A 19,261-nucleotide genomic window follows, 5' to 3' on the forward strand; every position below is an offset into this window, starting at 1 on the left:
TAGGTAAAAAAAAAAAATCACATATAAAACCATGTGGAACTGAACCTTCCCCCTCCCTGCTTCCCCTCTGAACATCTTTAAATCAATTTATGTCTGCCAGCTAAAGAAAAGTGACTGGAGCATAAAAGAAGACGTTGAGAGAGATCAAGAGAGACAGTTGAGTTGACTGCGACTGGACGCTGTGAGTTATTCTTGAGCAGGCGCACATCAAGCTGGCTGAGTGCCGTTGTTTTATGTGTAAGAGATCAGCTCGGGGGAGGCCATACGGCAAAAAGTGGCGGGTTCCGTTCTAACTTGAGGAAAAAGGTGCGGGTGTTAAAAACGTAAGAATCGTCTAACTATCAAATGCAACCTTCAACTAACGAGGGCTGAAACACTTTAAAAGCAAATCACAAATGGTTATGTATTATAGTTTCAAGATGTATATTTATATTATGGTAATTTTGATCATTTTGAAATTCTCCTACCACACCATCGCTAACTAACAAGATGTCTGCTGTGATGTGTTTTGTGCCAAGAGAAATGAGAAGAATGAGATTGAAGAGCAGATTGGCTGTCTCCAGGCAGCCAGCCAGTCAGCTAGCGTTCCCCATATGGCCTCTGAGGTGCCCAGTGATGGCCGCTGTGCCTTCACTTATGGATTGCAGCGAAAAAGGTGAGAAGTCAGTCACCTGTGGTTATTAGCAGCTCACTCATGAAATTGCCAAACGCGGCGGGGGCGAGTGGAATGGGACGTGAGTGACGGTTAAAGGTCCGGAGATGTTTGTCTGTATTTGGGGACAACACTCACTTGAGTGCAAAACATTGATGAGGAGAAGTGGGATAGAAAGTTGGACAATATTTAAATGGCGGACCATATTGAAATTTTTTATTATCACAGGAAAAAAGGTAAACAATTCTCACTTCGTTCTTTTTTTCACCCCACTATGTATACAAATAATGTTATTACACTATTGCCAGATTGCAAGGCTAAAAATGTGCATTATACACAGAAAAGAGCTTTAGTGCTAGAGTAGTGTCTAATAAATTATTCAAATGAAATAACTAACTAATGTGTTTCAGCGGACGCCGGCTTCTTAACCTCAGTCACATCCTGGCCAAAATTTTCTCCCCCCGGATGGCATGAGTCATAATTTGACAAGTAGGTGACATGAGATTAATTAAAATGGAAGCATACATTTTTTACTCCAAGTACTAAATAATGCACTTGACAGAAAGTGCAAACTCAAAAATATACTCAACTTTTATTTTCGGAGACTGGATCAAAACAGTTTCAAAGAATATGAGGTTGGGTATAATCTTGGAAATGCAGTATACTGAAGAGGGAAAATTACTAATCCTAACCCTAACCCCAACCCAAACATAATCAATTAACTTCACCCAAACATAAGGATTTACCATTGTAAATACCGAACAGGCTTAACTTGTTGTCACTCTTAATACCCGGTAATAAATTTGTTGATTGGAAGGGAGGACCCGGGCCTGATTATTGGGATGTGTGAACACCGCTTTGGGTTGGATTAAAAACATAGTACCTTCATTTTTAAATATTCCATAGACTGTTGACCCACAACAAAGTTGAAATATAGACAGTTTTGAAACTGGGAGTGTTTTTAATCTGTAGGCACGTATCGTTGTTCCTCACTTTGTGATGTCACTAAGTGCAACAGATATTTTCTTGGATGAGGTGGGTCGGCTGCTTAGAGAGGAGGAAGGAGCAGGAATGCTGCTAAAAGCACCTAAAAGTCGATATGGTATGACAATTATACCTCGGCAATTACAACAACACAACGTGAGGGGGGTATCATGTGCCGCCGAGCTATTGTGTTTCCTTTCCAATAGACACAACATACATTTGTTGACGTATACATTTAATGGGTCAGCTAATCCAGTCACCCACAGCCATTATCGTACAGTTGAGTCTGCGGATGGGATAAACCGGTGTGTAAACCTTCTTCCCTCCGTATAATTTATGAGCTACAACTCCAGCCAGATTAGACCCGATTGGATCGCTGGTGCCATATGTGACCTACAAAAACGGCGCTTCGCTCGCTTGTGCCGCATGGCGGGAGGGGTCAGTGATCTCCCTGGGCAAAGGTTGTCATGGGAACGACCCCTAGATGCACCACTTGCGCATCTCAGGGCAGAATTATCCAGAATGTATTTTTTTTTTTTTTTGTCAGGCCACTCTGTTTTCTGCTCTACTTCCTCACTCTCTCTGGCGATTCCCTTTGCCTTCGACATGTGCGACGACGGCACATACTGTGCATACGACGACATCGTCTACCGCATACTCCATGCACACGAGGAACTGACTCAAGGCTGGGTGCTCAACCAAAGTGTGGAAGCTCATAGCAGAATCTTATTTTAGCAACAAAACAAACACAAAAATGACACCCAGATTAAAAAAATGGCATTCATTACTCGGTTGGTCGACTCGACTGAATGTCATGAGGGCTTTCTTGAGCCCCGCAGTAATGTTCCGGTGGGTCGTGATAAGTTTTATTTACAGTATGAGGGGAAAGCTTCGAGCCATTAGACAGCATGTCTGCTCATGCTGAAACTTCACGTCTAAATTCAGAAAGAGTCCTCGTCTGCGGGCGAAATTTGTCTCGTACAGAATTTTGATCTACGTGTTTGCTGTAAGAGTCACTCAACGCGGTACCTTTGCAGTTACTCGTAAATCGATTTATCTTAGTGTAGCGCGGCTAACGAATCAACTCGCAAAAACACAGCATGCTTGTGCTTTTTTGCTCGGCAGGGCGTAAATATAAAAATAAACAGGAGATCCCATTACTAAGTTATTATATTGCAAAGAACAGGGGAAGAAAATATAATTGGATCCCCATGGTGGTTCTCAGTTTCTCTACCAGCTTCCTCTCGGGGTGGAGGTTAACTACAAAGGAAATACAATAAAGAGCTAACATCCCTCGAAGCGCCAAGCAAGTTAAATCAAGCAATTTTATTATTTCCAACTGTGAAAGTACCTCCGGATCACATGTACCCATAGTCATTAGATTTGATAACGGGAATTTTTGTGAAAGACTCCATATAGCCGTAATGTTAACAAAATTCCTGAAAGAGAAAATAATGACAACACTAGGACTAATACGGCAATGGAAATGACTAGGGTGATCTTTTTTTTTTCTTAAGCCATCAAAGCATTCCCTCAGTTTCTTAATACCACGGTTTATATTTGGATAGCAGCTACTCTCTGAAATATGACTTCAATAAAATGAAGAATAATTATATATTGAATATTATTAAACGCATATGCTCCACATCATTTTTTTTTTTTTTTTTTTTACATCTCTGCATAAATTCGGCTCGACAAACTATCTCACAAGAACTCTTGGGAAAGCCTTCAAGACCGTCTGTGGTACTGTTCGCTTACACTGCTCATATTTTATACAATTACTTTGGTGAGACGGGTTTAGTGTACACGCAAGAAAGGTCAATGGGATTTCAGCAAAGGGAAAAAGGCTTTGGTATTTTTTAAAGGAGTCAACTTGTCGCCCAGGAAAATGTTTGGAATTCAACGCGCGTCTCGTTCCAAGGAACAAATACTTTTCAAGCAGTAGAAGTGATTAAAAAAAAAAAAAAGTGCTGCGTCAGCATGTTGCTAAAGACCATCATCAAGTTTATGGACATATCAAAATACAACCAGAAGCTACATCAGTCAGTTAAAAAGTTATTATATGTTATTAGTTAGTATATTTAGACAGTGAGAAAAAATGCAACAAACCTTTTATAATAAATAAAAAACTTTTCGAAAATAAATACAACAAAATCAACCCCGAAAGCTTTAATATTAATTGACAAAGATGAAAACAAAGGACATTTTTCTATAATTATATTTCATTTTATAAAAAAAAAAAAGGTGTAGTTTAATTTTTGGTGATTTTAAAATAGTTAATATTTGCTGATTAATGGATTGGACACAAGTAATCCCACATGAGCTTCACAAACATTTTAAATCAAAACTTTAAATCAGGGGTCACCAAACTACGGCCCGCGGGCCGGATACGGCCCGCGGGACCGTTTAATCTGGCCCGCCAACCCTGAATAAATTGTATTATTAAACTTTTTTTTTTTTTTTGCTCATTTTGCCTGCAATGACTGCGTTTCCCCAGTAGATGGGGAAGCGCTCGCCTGCGCATTTACTACCGGAAGCCGTGTCAGAAAGCTCGGTGCACACTCACAAGTGCGTGTACGGACATGGCGCACTCGCGCTCTATTTGTATCAGTCCCGAATTTAGAGCGTGGGCTGTGACGACAGCATTCTTGTAATTTGCGCGCTGAGCTTTCAGATGCAGTTTTGCGCTAAAGCCACCCACAAACCTTCCCCTGGAATCCTTCCGTTAAAATGTCGCCCAAGTAAAGCAGTGCCGAGCGTTTAAAAGAGTTGCCAATTTGGCTCGACGTACGCGACGTGACGTTCAGCCACATGAACGTCAACATCTACCCGTCACAGATCGAGGTAAACGGACCAACACCTCGGATCTCGCCTAAGAATTGCCACAACAAATTTTACTCCAGACTATGACGCACTATCAAACTTTAACAAAAAAGACAGCAGTGTCTACAAGCCTACTGGAACCTACAAAAGGATTATAAGGAAGGAACACAAGAACTTTAAGAGACTGCTCATATGTGTCAGAGAGGTTCTGCTCTGACAACTGAGCTGAACTTTTATCTGTTAAGATTGTGCATGGCACAACAGAAAGTTAATGTTCCATGTTTTTTTTTCTATGAAGAACCCAGAGAGAGTTATTTAGTTATTTATTTCCTGTTTTTTCTGTGAAGAACTCAGAGAGGGTTTAGTTATTATTTATTTCATTAATAGTGTTATTATTTGTTTCCTGACTTTTTTTCTGTAAAGAACCTGGAAAGGGTTATTAAATAACCGTTATTTGGTTATGTGTGGCTTTCTGGAAAACAATAATTTTTTTAAGCTCCCCTACGATCGTCACACTTTTTCTGTTACAAACTGCCACCGGCCCGCCATCAGAGAAGGGAAAGGTTATGTGGCCCTCACAGGAAAAAGTTTGGGGACCCCTGCTTTAAATCCTTCCATCCTAAACCTACACCAGTCCTGTCCTCTGCAGGCTAACTCCTGCTTTGGTGAAAGTGTTTTAAGCGTATTATCAAGCTACTTAAGAAAGACATGAACATGAACCCATTCTCACACACAGACATATAGGGTTAAAGTTCAGAGACCTGGGACTTTCTAATTCCACCTGGTTGCTCACCGAGACGTCCCAAGCAAGTGGGCATGTTAGGCTCCTGACGGCTTAAGTGACAACTCTACTTGAGAGGCTTGGTCTCCATGAGAGAGTCTGCTCCCACACACACATACAATAACGCACACCCACACAAAAAAAACTACAGAGTGAAAGAAAGAGGAATCCTCTTAGTGTTAAAATTTTGATGTGCACTTCCATCTGTTGCACTTCATGATGGAGCAGACACACATACCAAATTCCTTAAAGTTTGACATAAACTCAATCATTAATTCATAAGTGCCAGGCTTTTCATTTTATTTGTTGCATACCTGGTTATGTTTCAGTGGGATTACACAAACTAAGTAGAAGGAAGATTTTATTATTATTATTATTTATTGAAAATGAGTGAGCACAGAAAAAGCATAAAAAGCACAAGTTTATTTTGTTATGTTTCAAAAAGACATGATGGAGAATTATTGATAAATATGAGCAAGAATACAAAACATCTCTTTTGCATGCTATCCAATTAGTTTGCACCATAGCCAAAACATATTTTCAATAATTAATCCAACTATAAAAACTGTTTTGCTCCATAACTAAAACATATTATTTTACTATGACTCATAACTAAGAAAACATAAAATAATTAAAAATAATCAATATAGATTTCTACAATGCCAACTATTCTGCTTATCTGATTAAATTATTTTGCTTTACAACAAAAACAACTTATATGAACTAATACCTTTCCCCTAATAATATAATCGACGCAGATTTAAACAAATTCAACTTAACTTACTAACTTGAATGAAATACTAAACTTACTTCTCCACTTTAAAATAATCGAATTCAATGTCGATTAACTTTATGAGCTAAACAGAGTTTATTTTTATTTTTCAATTCTCATTTTTTATGATAAAGAAACTCTACCACAGAGAATGGAGTTAATAGAAAGAGAGGAAGAGGCTCAAGATGGCCACAGAGGACTTTTTTAGACATGACCAAAACATGCCACTCGTCTGCAGCTAAAGATGAAGTTAATGTTTTGAAGCGGGTCCACTTGGGTCGCGGCAGAGTCCGCTTGGAAATTTTGTATGGCTGCTTCTGGAATGCAAACCATAATGAGAGTCAAGCTGATTTATGTTGAAGGTTCTTATCAATTAGTCAAAAAAAAAAAAAAAAAAAAAGAAGCCGCCCAGGGGCCAGTTATTACGTCCAAAACCAAACCCGTGACGGACAACGTATCATGAGCAATGATAAAACATGTTTGTGCTTCAGTTTATAAATTTGAAATAGAAACAGAACCCTTAATGGACTGTAGATCATTTAGTTGCAAAAACACAATTTGGAACTGATATATGGCTCAAATGAAACTTTGTAGCTCTTTGGTTTGATGTCGTCTCTGGCGTCCATTTGACACGAACGTCCATTAAATCACAATGAGTCTTTTGGGCTCATTTAATCAAAGTCATTTAGCAAGGCTGAATTAACTCAAAACAGAACTGAGTGCGTTGTGGACTATTTATGGCTGGATTTACCGTGTGCTTCAAGTGATAACATTTTTTAATTGTTGTCAAGTACAAGCACAAATAGAATATACGTCACAGAGAATTTGATCTCTTCGGCCTTTTTAAAAAGTTGAAAAATCGTATTGGCCGTCTGCCAATATACGTACAGGGTAAACACACAGAAAATGAATGGACATGTAAAAAAAGTTGACACACCCCAGTTAAAATGCCAGGTCAAAACGTCTTCCACCAATAATGTTCCCTATTATTTGTACAATGTAATTGGGAAATAATCTTTTTGGGAGAGGGAATAAACTAGTGAGATCATGTGGTTGCAAAAGTGTGCACACCTGCATGTATAGCTAGGAATTTGGCTGGGAGTCAGCATAAACAGAACAGTACGTTTTTTCTTTTTGCTTGCTAGCAGGAGTCGCTTAATATTCACATTATGTTTGTAATGTTATTTACGTCTGTCTGGTGTTGACACTTCAATTTAGCCACATTTAGGGCTCTGCACCGTTTTTCTTTCTCAATGTGTAAATTCACAAGTGACAAAAGTGTCGACATATTTCCTCATCAAAACAGCTCAGATTGCCTTTGAATCGCAATGCTTCTTTTTTATTTGGCCAAAGAGATAACATCAGTAATTTTCCTCGCGTCAAAACACTCGGATGATCCCTGCTGGCTCGGGTTCCCCGTTGAACCCAGCCCGACTTGGCTCTGGCTTTTTGTGAAAATGCGATCTTAATCCTTTGGTTTTTCAGATCGCACACCTAAAGTGAGAGACACTTTGTGCTCCCGATTTTGCCGGAAGGGCTTTAAGAGCTGGAAATCAGTTTCAGCCCAAACTCCCTTGTGAGTACCTTTAAATTCCAGTGGAAGGGAAAACCTGCTGACCCGCAGGAAGTCTGCCTAAGCGCCGTTAAATTGATTCCGAAAGCCTTTGTTTAAACTCGGGGATGGAAGTGGGATTTGCTTTTAATTTCCAAATTGATTTAAAAGCGTCAGTTTACAAGAATAGCGGTTAGCACGTCTGCCTCACACCAGGGCCCAAATCTCAGTTTAGGCCTTTCATGGTCGATGTTGGTCGATGTGCACTTCACTATGGTTGTTTAAAGTTGTCTCCTATTCCCAGCGACCTTATAAGGACATTCAGGTGTACAATAAAAATGTTAGAGCAATTTTTACAATTGCAATTTTTTATTAAAATAAACTGAGTTATATTTAAACATTTTGGAGTACAATTACGCCCCCCCAGGAGAGCAAGAATAAATTTGAGTATATGAGGCCCCGCCCACTACTTTCATCAGGGTAAAATATGAGTGAGCAGCTTATCTTCTCATCAAATAAAAGTTTATTTTAATCGTTTGGAGAACAGTTAATCCCGTACTTTGAGTATTGTAATATTAAACTTTGTTCCAAATGTAAGTTTTACTCTATTTGGCCTGGGACCAAATATAGTCCTTTTTAGAGTAGAATTTTCTTCGATTCATGTAAAATGAAATTTACTGTATGGATGTATCACATGTGTAGACCTAATAATATTTTTGTAGATTGGTAATAATATGCAGGACAAACATTGTACCTAAATAATTTTTTTTTTTTTTTTAAGAGAGTTGATTTTTGTGCAGAAAGGTACAAAATGAGTACCTGCACTTAACGCTGATTTGCTGTTCAGCATTTCGTGCCTTCCTTGAATTTTTATGCAAGCAAGCCACAGGAGGAAAAAAAAATATCACACTGTGGTTATTTTGTTGTCTGCTTTAAACCCTTTGGTGCCGTGTTAGACTTGTGAGTCTACACACAAATGAGAAATGCATCATAATTTTGTTTTAAATTAAATCTCTTCATTTAATTTGATCAGAAATGCTGTTGCAAATTTTAAAGAAGCAGTTTTGCGTTCCCACTTCTCTCAACAGAAAATGCAAAGCAGTTCACCTTTTAGCCTTTAGATGGCAGTGTTGCTGCAACTACACGTCAACACTTGGCTGTGCAGTGCCCCCATTTGATCTTTCTCCTCACGCTCAATATTAAAATCAAATCAGTCCATTTATCTTGCATGTCTAAAAGTAAATTACCTGCAATTTTTAAATTAATGTTCCCGCGCTGAACTTTGAATTAAGGTGCAAAGAAAAAAAAAAAGATTTGTACAATGCCTTGATTTTTCTTTTCCAAAGTCACATGCTGTTGATCCAAATATGTCAAAATTATGTTAAGGTTTATCAGTCCTGATTCATGTCCCAGAATACATGTAATTAGGAAAACAAATCTTTCAGATGACTTAACCTCTTATTATTATTATTAATAACAATAATAATAATAATTATTATTATTATTATTATTAAAGCCCACGACCCCCGTGGGGACAAGCGGTATAGAAAATGGATTATTATTAAAATCACTTAAGGTATTATGATGGAAAAACATATTTCTAAATTAATATTGTCCCATGTAGCCGATATGATCAGATGATATAAATTTAATTGTATTAATTACTACAAATTAATGTTAAATTCACCATTAGGATTACCTCGCTGCCGTCATTCAGTGCAATTTAAATTTGGACCATCTATTTTTTTGTGTGCTTTAATTTGTGCAAAAGAGCTTGCATTGCTTTTCGCTACTTTCATTACCAGCACTACAATAGTGAATGCAGTCCAAAAGCAATATGTCGGCGTGCAACATTTCAAGCGCATTGTCATTTTTTCCCTGACATTTTTCACTTCTCTTTTAGATGAGTTCCACATCCAGCTCGCTATGCTTTTTTTGCCTCCATCTGTGCTCTAATCGCCTGGACGCCATCCCGAGTCAAGCCAGTCAAGTGACATGGAATCAATAGAGTCCAACTCGAAGGGGGCAAAGACATCATTGAGGTTCATTGAAAGCCAGAGTGTGCTTCTCCAAAGCTTCCAGGAAGTGTTTGTTATTATATAATATGAGTAACACTTGAATCATTGGGGCTTTTTCGTAACTTTTTTGTTTTCAGAATACATGGCTGGCCAAATCAAATATATATATATATGTGTGTGTCTCTGTGTGTGTGTGTGTGTGTGTGTGTGTGTGTGTGTGTATTAGACTTAACACTTTGTCTAAGATGTATGTCCCTCCTATTTTTTTTCCATTCCGTTAATTTGAATCATTCTTTTCTACTTGAGTGAATTAATATGAAACCAAAGTGCTCCTTAATTAGAAGTGTAATTAAATTCCTAAAAATGAATGATCGTGCATGCAATTATGTTCACAGATAGTTTCCAGTGTTGGAAAAACCATTACATCGCATCGTAAATAAAAACACAGTGAGGGCATCCCAGTTTTAATTATTTGGGATGATTAAGTGATGAAAAACTCTGAGCCAAAAAGTGATTAAACTCATATTAATGAACAAGTTGGCAAGAGTGCTTGCTAACTTAGCTGCTAAAGTCCCCATGGTTTTCTCCTCCTGGGTTTAATGTACAACGTGAGTTCTGATCGGTCATGTGAAGAACTCCATGTGATGGAAGCAAAATGTTCACATTATGTTTTTGTTTTAAATCACAGACTTGAAACCATGCACAGTAATAACACTGGTGAACATAAAACTTTGATCAGAGATGGCTTTGTATGTCCCTCAATGTATTTTTGATGTTGGTTTAAGCATGTCTTTACTTTTTTTCTATCACATTGTTTTTGACATATTTTCATTTTTTTTACCTTGTGCAATGAGAAAAATCCACCTGTTGCTGAACCTAAACATAGATTTATGAAGATTACAAAATGTTACAATTTACACATTAGTTATTTCATTATTATGAAATTCATCATCATTATTTTATTCCTATAATTGACATCAAAGAGGCAATATTTCATCAACTTGACCATATTTGGTTGGTAAATTTTTACAAATATGTATGAAACCTTAAAACTTTTATTTTGCAGTCCTTGAAGGCGACATAAAAACTACCACGAAATGCCTCTCATCGTGCAGTGTTCATCCTGTTGCGCAAAATCATTACAATTACAAAGTATTAAACAACAGACACACCTTGCATTTAATAGTTGTTTTTTTGAATATGCATTGGTAAATATAGCTTAACTGTATTGTCTAATTTTTAAAAGTTGTTTTTTTAAAGTTCCACAACTGCTCGGTGACGTAGCTAAAAAAAAAAAAAAAAAAACTCACGTTGCTCCAGCACCTGTCACCGCTCAGCTCCCGCAATGAACGCTCCGCAGAGTAGAAAAAAAATCCGTACTAGACACCATGCTTGGCGTGTTTCCATCTTTAGTGGCGTGCAAGTTGGGGTATAAACTTTACCCAATTTTTTAAACCTCCTGCCTGGTGCCAAAACACAAAACTACTAGAAAGGTATAAAGTGGCGTGCAGAAGGACTGTCCTACTCTTGTTGATTGACAGCTGGGTGACACCAAGTTCACTTAAAAGGGGGAGTCGGCTGTCTTTGTGACCAATCAGGTCATGGAAAATATGAATATGTAGTTTAACATGATAACATTTCACCCCAACTATTATATCAAAATGGATAATTTTACGTTATACACACTCTAAAAGCTCAGGGTGAATCATTTGTGAGGGTATGTCTCAAGGTATTCCCCCGGTTTCTGTGTGTCTTTGGACTCGCCCAAACTTGGTCCAGATTTGAGTCGCTTGTGTTTTGCTATCCGAGCGCGCTGTGCATGAGGTGAAGGATCACCGGTACCCTCTCCACGTCGGGCTGTCAATGGCTTTCTGGACCTATTGCATTTGATTGCCCGGGCCGTTTTTGAGTGACCACGACCATGGATATTCTATGGATATTATGGACCTTGCCGGTCGTAATAGCTGTTGAAGGTAAGCACGCGTTTTAAAGAGCTGTGTGCCGGCTTTTGACGTTGCAGAAGGTCCTCGGTGACCCATTGCAAATATAATGAGAGATAAATATTAGACGAAATGCATTTGTTTTGTTTTCATTTTCTCCAGCCGTTTTCGAATGAATGTAGTATTTTTGTCGCAATTGTTATGCAGCGGACAGCAGCTGATGAGGATGAAGATGATGACGGTGATGGCGGTAGTGACAATGATGATGAAGATGGAGGGACATAAACATGCCCGAGCATCCTCCAGTTTTAAAGACACAGATCGACTTTTTTTTTGTCTAAAAACGAGCAAAACACACACAAAAAACGTCCATGCAAAATCACTTATTTTGTAACCTGCGCGGATAAGTAGTTTTGCAAGCTCTCGCGTATCGGGCTTTTGATGCTGCTTCTGATGTTTATCAGTACATATGAATGCTTTTTTGGTAATATTTTTATGATGCACAATTCCATTTACACAGTTTGTTAGTATCATATGAGCTACAGGGCTTGGGAAGCGTCACAACCTGAAAAATATCTTATAACGCCAATATACAGTTGTGCTCATAAGTTTGTATACGGCTACGCTGGCAGAATTTATAATGTGTAAAAAAAAAAAAAAAAAAGCCAAGTAATCAGCCATAACACGTTTATTGTATTTTAATTGGGAATCAAAGTAAACAATTTTTTTTTTTTATTTGTTCATTCAATTGCTATCATTTCCCCCAAAATTTGGCAGCCATTCACAAATCCTTCCATGGTGCATAAACTTAAAAGCAAATGTAAAAGAAGAAAAGTTACAGTAGTACATTTGAATCAATGGTCAATTTTTCCCACTATGGTGCGCAGTTATTTTTAAAATGTTTTTAGAGAGTTTTATGCAGTGACTTTCCCTTGTTCATTATAAGGTCGGTCTCGTATTCACACGTATACTGAAGTCAAATCACCTACAAATATTTGTTGCAAATGTGAAATGTACGCGCGTCACGAAATGTGTGCTATAATTTACAAAATTTAATTTAGGGACATTTTAAATGGACATTTGGCAATTTTTTTATAGCCTACAACTCAATTTAAAGTACATACTAGTAATATGATTTGGAGCCACAGGGGTTGGAAAGTGTCACACTAATAATGGGAAGTTACGATAAAAAATTAGTAAATAAAATAAATGTCTACGCTTAGTCCCACACATTGGCATGCGCACCAGTGTTAAATCACTCACTGGATGGTTTTTGCCAATGTGTGTGTGTCACAAAATTTGGCAAAATATATATGACAGCTGGCATAAATTGAAAGCCATACGAACAGACTGAGTTATTATCGCACTTTGCAATAAGGAATGTTTTACGCTGCTGTGCTGCTTAGCAGCAAGAGAACACCTGTAAACATTGCAACTAAAACTTCTGTACCGTTTTGGCGACATGGTGTCGGCTTTTAGCACTGAATGTCCAATTCGATTTGGTACCGTGCAGTGAGTGATGGACAGTGATCCTCCTCGCCAACGGTCCAATGAAGTGACAAAAGATGGCTTACGTATGAAAAATGAAGGGTTGAAAAAGAGGTCACTGGAGCTCTAATCCGAAAAAAGAAAGGAAAAAAAAAAAATCCCGGCATGCAATGGGAACTGAAGCCTCCAGTGGATTGTTTGAACATTGTTATTGTTGACCTCTTTTTGGGTACTTTTTAATATTGCTTAAAAAGTAGATTTGTTAACTATTTGCTGCTTGCCTGGCTGAATAATTAACACTGCTGGTTTGATGTGAATCAAAACTGCCCTGTGTTTCAGTCTACATCACATTGTTTTGCATTGTCGTCATAGTTTCCTTCCGCCCATTATGACTGCCAATGCCTTATATTAAATACAGTACACAACCAACTAATGAATAACTAGTTTTGAAATAATCTTTTTTGAATGATATTTTTTTAAAAGTGATTTTTAGTAATTTTAGTATTGATACATGAAGTCAATGCACAATTTGTCTTCGCTGGCCACATAAGATGATGTGGCGGGCCATATGTGGCCCCCGGGCCTTAAGTTTGACACCTATGCTATAAAGTGTTCACAGTCGCATTCTTCAAATAATTTTGTACAGTTATCGAGAGGTATTATGATGAGGAGTGTTGCATTAATTCACTTTAGGGAAACCCTTGATGTACCGGCCTTGATTTATTTGACGTCACCGAGACCACGTCATGTCGTCGCCTCAATCAGTCGCAATGTGGGACAGCTACAGATGGCTTACATTCGATCCTTCTCTTTCAGAGGCGTTTGATTCATCTCGGGGGGATTGAGGTAGAGCACTAAATTGTTGATTAGTGCTCATGTGAGAACCCACGTGGAATTATTGGTTAACCCAGCAGGAAAGGAGCGGCCGTGTTTCAAGATTAATGGAGGTGGAACGACAGGCAAATAAGGCGAGCTTTGTCAAACATGTCCAGGAAAACACACAGAGGATTTATCCCTGCTTGGGTTTCGGGCCCGTTCATCATCATCAGCGTTTAGTTGACAGCCGTACTAACGACAACGCTCTTCGAATTATGTTGAGTTGGAATTCAGATTTATACATGCCCATAAAACCGCAGCAGCGTGTGAAGTTAAAAGTGGGGTTGGGAATTCTCTAGGTGGAATCGCTTGTGTTTTCCAATTGGCCTCTGTTGCGGTGCTGCAGACATTTTCTGGTTGGGTTGGTGTTGCCGTGATGCGGCAGCAGTCTGCTAAAGGCCAGTATGCAAGTTCTTGTTGGGATCAGTAGGTCTTCAGATTCAGCTCTCCCTCTTTGTTTTTCTTTGACGTAGCCAGAATGGAACCAAAAGCATAGATGACTAAATTTGAATATTCACTTGGTTGGGCCAACTTTTTCTATCTTTGTTATAATAACATGAAGGAGGCAATCGCAACTGCACAGAAAACTTGTCATTTTGAGATTACGCCAGCAATGTGTGTCTGGTCTCGATAGTTTGACGTGAGTCGAGCTGGAAGCGGCTTTAATTTGTCTAGTGTAGATCTCAACAGAGTAAAATATGACGATACACAATTCGCATAGCAAGACATTAATTTATGATGGATTATATTCCTTTTATTTCAACGCACACTATGAAAGTTACTCCTACCAAGTTGGTAAAGACTCTTTCATATGTAAATATTTTCTATTTTGAACCGGAATTGTTATGTAAGGATTGGATTTGTTAGTGTGACACCGAAGCATTTTGTTTTGAGTCAGGGTAACAAAAACCCGACGGGGGCGGGCTACAAGAAATGGGATTAGAAGAAGGTAAAAATGAGCGAGCGCCTATATACCATTCGGGGGTTTTCCTCAGTGGGCCCAATGAGCAGATGCGGCACACTGGCGCGCATGCCAACCACCACAGTAGGCTTTCACAAAGAATCTGTCTCTATTCAAAACCTAATCCATGCTGCTCAGTGCCTCGGTATTGTCACTTTGCATGCACAATCTCAATTAGTGCTGCTACCAGTTGTTTTTTCCCTTGAAGGAGGTGTGCTGTATTTCACAGGCGTTTATGGATACCTTTTTATTTTGTTTTAGAGGGAGATCAAGGTTGAGTATAACTAATTACAGGTTTGCTGTTGCCAACGTTGCACAACATCACAGACTCCAGCTCACGGGGTCGTTTGTTGTACGCGGTAGACCTTTTGTCAGGTTCTCTCGGGCTGTGTAGTGCGTAATCAAAGCTGAGAAAGGAAAGGTTGGTGTGCTCCTTGAAGTCTTGCCAGAGAATTGCCATCCCGCAGGTTCCGTCCCACCAGGGTAGGATGCACTCTTTGGCATGGGTTTCGTGCCTTCAGCTGTCTGCTACTGACTGCTGCAGTCTGCGCTACGCTGGCCAAGCCTTCAGGTGTTTGTATCTTTAACTGTTCCAATCCGCATTGATTTGCCCTCAAGACCTAGTGCTAAAATTACCGGTAAGCAAACTGAAAGCATTAACGTCTGAAGGAACACAATTTTAGATTAAAGAATAATAATGTGTCTTCAAGTAGAGGTCAGGATAGTGGGTTGTTGTTTTAATAAATAGTTTGACATCTTTATTACCGACAACATTCTAATTAATGAACACAATGGTAGCCAAGACTGTGCTTAAAAAAACAACAACCACTTACTTCATGGCATTTTACTTTCTTTTTTTTTTTTATGAGCAATAAAATCCGTTCCACATTGAACACACCACAAACCACCATGATTTGTCCTTTTAGAGACTCAAAATGTATTGTCTTTTGTTAATTTATTATTTCAACATTTATGATGACGTTCAATAATGAGAATGCAATAATGGCTTCCTATTAAGAGCAAGTAGCTGCGAGCTACAAATCTCTATAAACTCATGATGTCATTAAAACACAACATTGGTACTGGACATGAAAATTAGCATGAATCAAATACGTATCATTGTCGAGTTATTTTTTAATGCGATTACGTCTCCCATTTTGAGTCTTCACCAGATTCAAGACTCAGTTGAGGTCCTATGTTCACCAATGGCCACTAGACGTAAACATGTTAAATGAGTCACAAGGCAATCAACTTTAATGTATTTTTACTGTATTGTTTACATGTGTAGTTTTAATCATTCAATAAAAACAGGGTTCACGCCATTAACATTAAAGAGGCATTAAATCCATATCGGGCGCTTGGACTTGCAGTGTAAATTCAGCCCAAGCGTATTCATGTTTCACTCATTTTAGCAGACCCACTCTGCCAGCTTAATTTTCCTTCAATGTTGAACACACATAGCAAATGTAGCACCCCCTTCCACTTTTCATTCTTCATTAGCGCTTATAAATGAGGTCATCTCAAGTAAAATCAGGCACGGGTTAGCCTTTCCCCCTCATAACAGAACATCCTCGGCTTGGGAGTTTCAGGAATAAGATGACAAAAATGGGTTCGGCAAATTTGTGGACTTGATCTCAGAGGCTGATTTGTTCTTGTGTGCTTTTGGCAAACCAAGTGTTCCAATTGTAGGTTCGTGACTAAAGCTATAATGCTGTTATTGTGCTTGATACTGATTAAGTACTTCATTGGATACTCCCACGCATGAGATTCACCTACACTTGTAATGCAATTCAATTTGGTAATGTCATAAAGGTACTACGGCCACTTTCAGTTTCCTATTCAGGTCATACTGGAGTGCGTCACATGGGGTGCTTCTGTCCTGTTGCAACACAATATGCCAATGTCAATTGAGTTCTTTAAGTGAATAAATTGAAATGGAAAAAGAGCTGTTGTGCTGCGCAAGCGCATCGGCTTACTGTTAACTCGCTTTTAATAATTTAAAATAAACAGTCTCTCACAGAAATGCGAATCTCAGCGGTCTGCAGACAGATACAGTACGACATATTAATTCCAGATTTTCATGTTGAATGATATTTTTGGACAAGTTGGTTTTCCAAGGGAGTTAGTCTCAGCGGCGTGGTGTTAAGTTTGCGTAGCACATTTGACGTAGACGAGGCGACATATTCAAATAAACATATGAAGGAGAAATGTTCACTACCTCTGCGTAACCTCCCCAAATGTTCTCAAAGGCATCTGGATCTAGGCTATTCTTATAGCCAGCTTCGTTAGTGTATGCTAATTAGCGAGGTGCACTCTCTTTGCTGTGCCTTGTTTATTGACTTGGCCCGATTCCTGTCGGGAATAGATATTATTGGGGGGAGATGATGTATTTTCTGTGGGTGGAATGAACGGATAAATAAATAAAATTAATACATTAATAACACAACCTTTCTATAGTGGTCGTTTAGAACTAAAATGGCCCTCTTCCCATGTCTTTTTGGGTATGCCTTCAACCTCAACCTTCTAAGTGAAACTGGCTTTAAGGGCTGGATTGTCAAAGAATACCCCGCTCAAATTCTTCTTAGAAGGACCATGTAAAATGGGCAAAATGACCCAAAAGTGGTCACGGGAAGAGGAAAATGGCAAATTTCCCATCTTGTCTTTTTGTGCTGTGGTTCTTGCAACATTTTTGCGGCTATATTCATGACAGACATGCTTCCTAAAGTTCATGCTGTGAAATGAACCTGCCTTTGGGGACTGAATTTTCCCCAAATCCCTAACAGTGTGGCTTGTCTCTTCCAAGCTGTAGAAAAATAGAGTGAGGGAAGCACAGAAGGGAGCGAGTAGCCTGAGAGAGGTCAGACCTCGTTTTGGAGAGCCCCGTCGGCACACACACACCCCAGGTACCGGGATGTCGGCTTTTATGCGCGCTCGGCGAACACAAACCCGGGGCGGATTAGCAGTCGGGGCTCTCAATGTCCCCGGGAGCGCAGCCCGTCGGGCCGAGACAAAGCCAGTCTGATTGCACGGTCATCTGCATGACAAAGAGAGAGTCTTTTTCTACCTGAAAACGCTGCCTCGGCACACACGGCGCTACGCGGCACATCCATCAGCGACTCTAGAGCCACGTGACAACTCCCCTTTTGTTTCCACTCTATCTCTGCCCCTCTCTCCGGCCCATATGGTCTGTCCACTGTGACCCCTCCTTTACTGACCTTTCTCATTGGAAACTAATCTGCTGCATCATTGATTGATCTCGCTGGAAGTTAAACGCTCTGTGTCATCGTCTCTCTCCAAAACAAAACCTAGTTGCGCTACCAGGGACGCATAATTTTCCATGTTATTATCTTTTGGACAAGTTGGTTTTCCTAAGGGTGTTAGTCTCAGCGGCGTGGTATAGACAAAGTTGCTTTGTTAACTGCATACAAAGATGGTTATTAATACTACAGATAATCTGTCACAATCCTATTTAAAGGACCTTTTGTCTTATTTATTCGTCTGCTGGCTTTCTTGCTACAACTCGTGAGTCAACATTCAATCGTGGGAATACAATTTGTATTTGCTTTCCTTTTTGTATTTGTTCCATCTAAAATTAATCAGCAGTTTTACAGAGCATGGCTCAAAGAACTTTTTGGAATGTCTATCTGTCCTTGAATGCAATTTTTAGTCAATTTTTCCCATGCGACACAGCATACTTGGATTGTTTCAAAGCAGGGCATAGTCGTAACTCTCGCAAGCCACGGCGAGCCGACTTATTAGTCCTCTGAGCTCGCACCACTTCAGAGCATAACAGCTTTTCCTTGGAAATCCAAAATGAAGAACTCAGCAAAGATTAAATCTCAGCGGCAACTAATAAATTGACGCCTCGCTGCTTATATTGTTATTTCGTATTCAGCAAAAGATGATGAATGCCCCCTTCGGGCATAAAAAAAATCCAAGAATTTACATAAGCACTTATCCAGAGTGTGGCTTTTGTTCATGCACTCTCTCCAAACAAATCGTCTGTGTTAAGTTTATCCTCGTTTCCAAGTACGGTGAATGATTCCAACTGGAGTAAGCGAGTATAAATGGTGCCCACGTTAATGGAGCTGGCAGAAATAACACCGCAGACGTATCCAGGAGGGTAACGAGCACAATGTCTGCAATCACACTGCAGTCGTGAAGTAATGCGGCTTTAGGAAGCTGAAATTAGGTGTACAATGAGGGGGGGGGCGAGCCTGGCTGTCTTCCCTACCATCCCCAGGCAGGCGGGCGGGCGGGCAGGCAGCCGGGCAGACAGGCAAGCAGGGCTTCTTTTCTTCATAAAATCACAATGGATCATTTCGAAGGGCAGCTGGAGAATCCATAGAAAATCTCAGGAGACCCGCTGCGCCTGTGAAATCAATAAAATATATCCAGCAGAGACTATTGAAAG

At 39.4% G+C, this 19,261-nt stretch overlaps 1 protein-coding gene across 4 annotated transcripts in view; it reads left to right on the forward strand.

Annotated features, from left to right (window-relative positions):
- The first annotated feature begins 11,246 nt into the window (after positions 1-11,246).
- The window catches only part of ephb2b (eph receptor B2b), a 103,354-nt gene continuing 95,339 nt past the window's right edge, over positions 11,247-19,261 (forward strand). For 2 of the 4 annotated variants that reach the window (XM_061291487.1, XM_061291489.1), the window contains exon 1: positions 11,247-11,555. In XM_061291487.1, the coding sequence (XP_061147471.1) occupies positions 11,504-11,555 (52 nt within the window). In that variant the 5' untranslated portion in view covers positions 11,247-11,503. The remainder of the gene's footprint in view (positions 11,556-19,261) is intronic. The other 2 variants (XM_061291490.1, XM_061291488.1) reach the window with 2 other exon arrangements.

The sequence above is a fragment of the Syngnathus typhle genome, linkage group LG11 (genome assembly GCF_033458585.1).
Source record: "Syngnathus typhle isolate RoL2023-S1 ecotype Sweden linkage group LG11, RoL_Styp_1.0, whole genome shotgun sequence".
Classification (NCBI taxonomy): Eukaryota; Metazoa; Chordata; class Actinopteri; order Syngnathiformes; family Syngnathidae; genus Syngnathus; species Syngnathus typhle.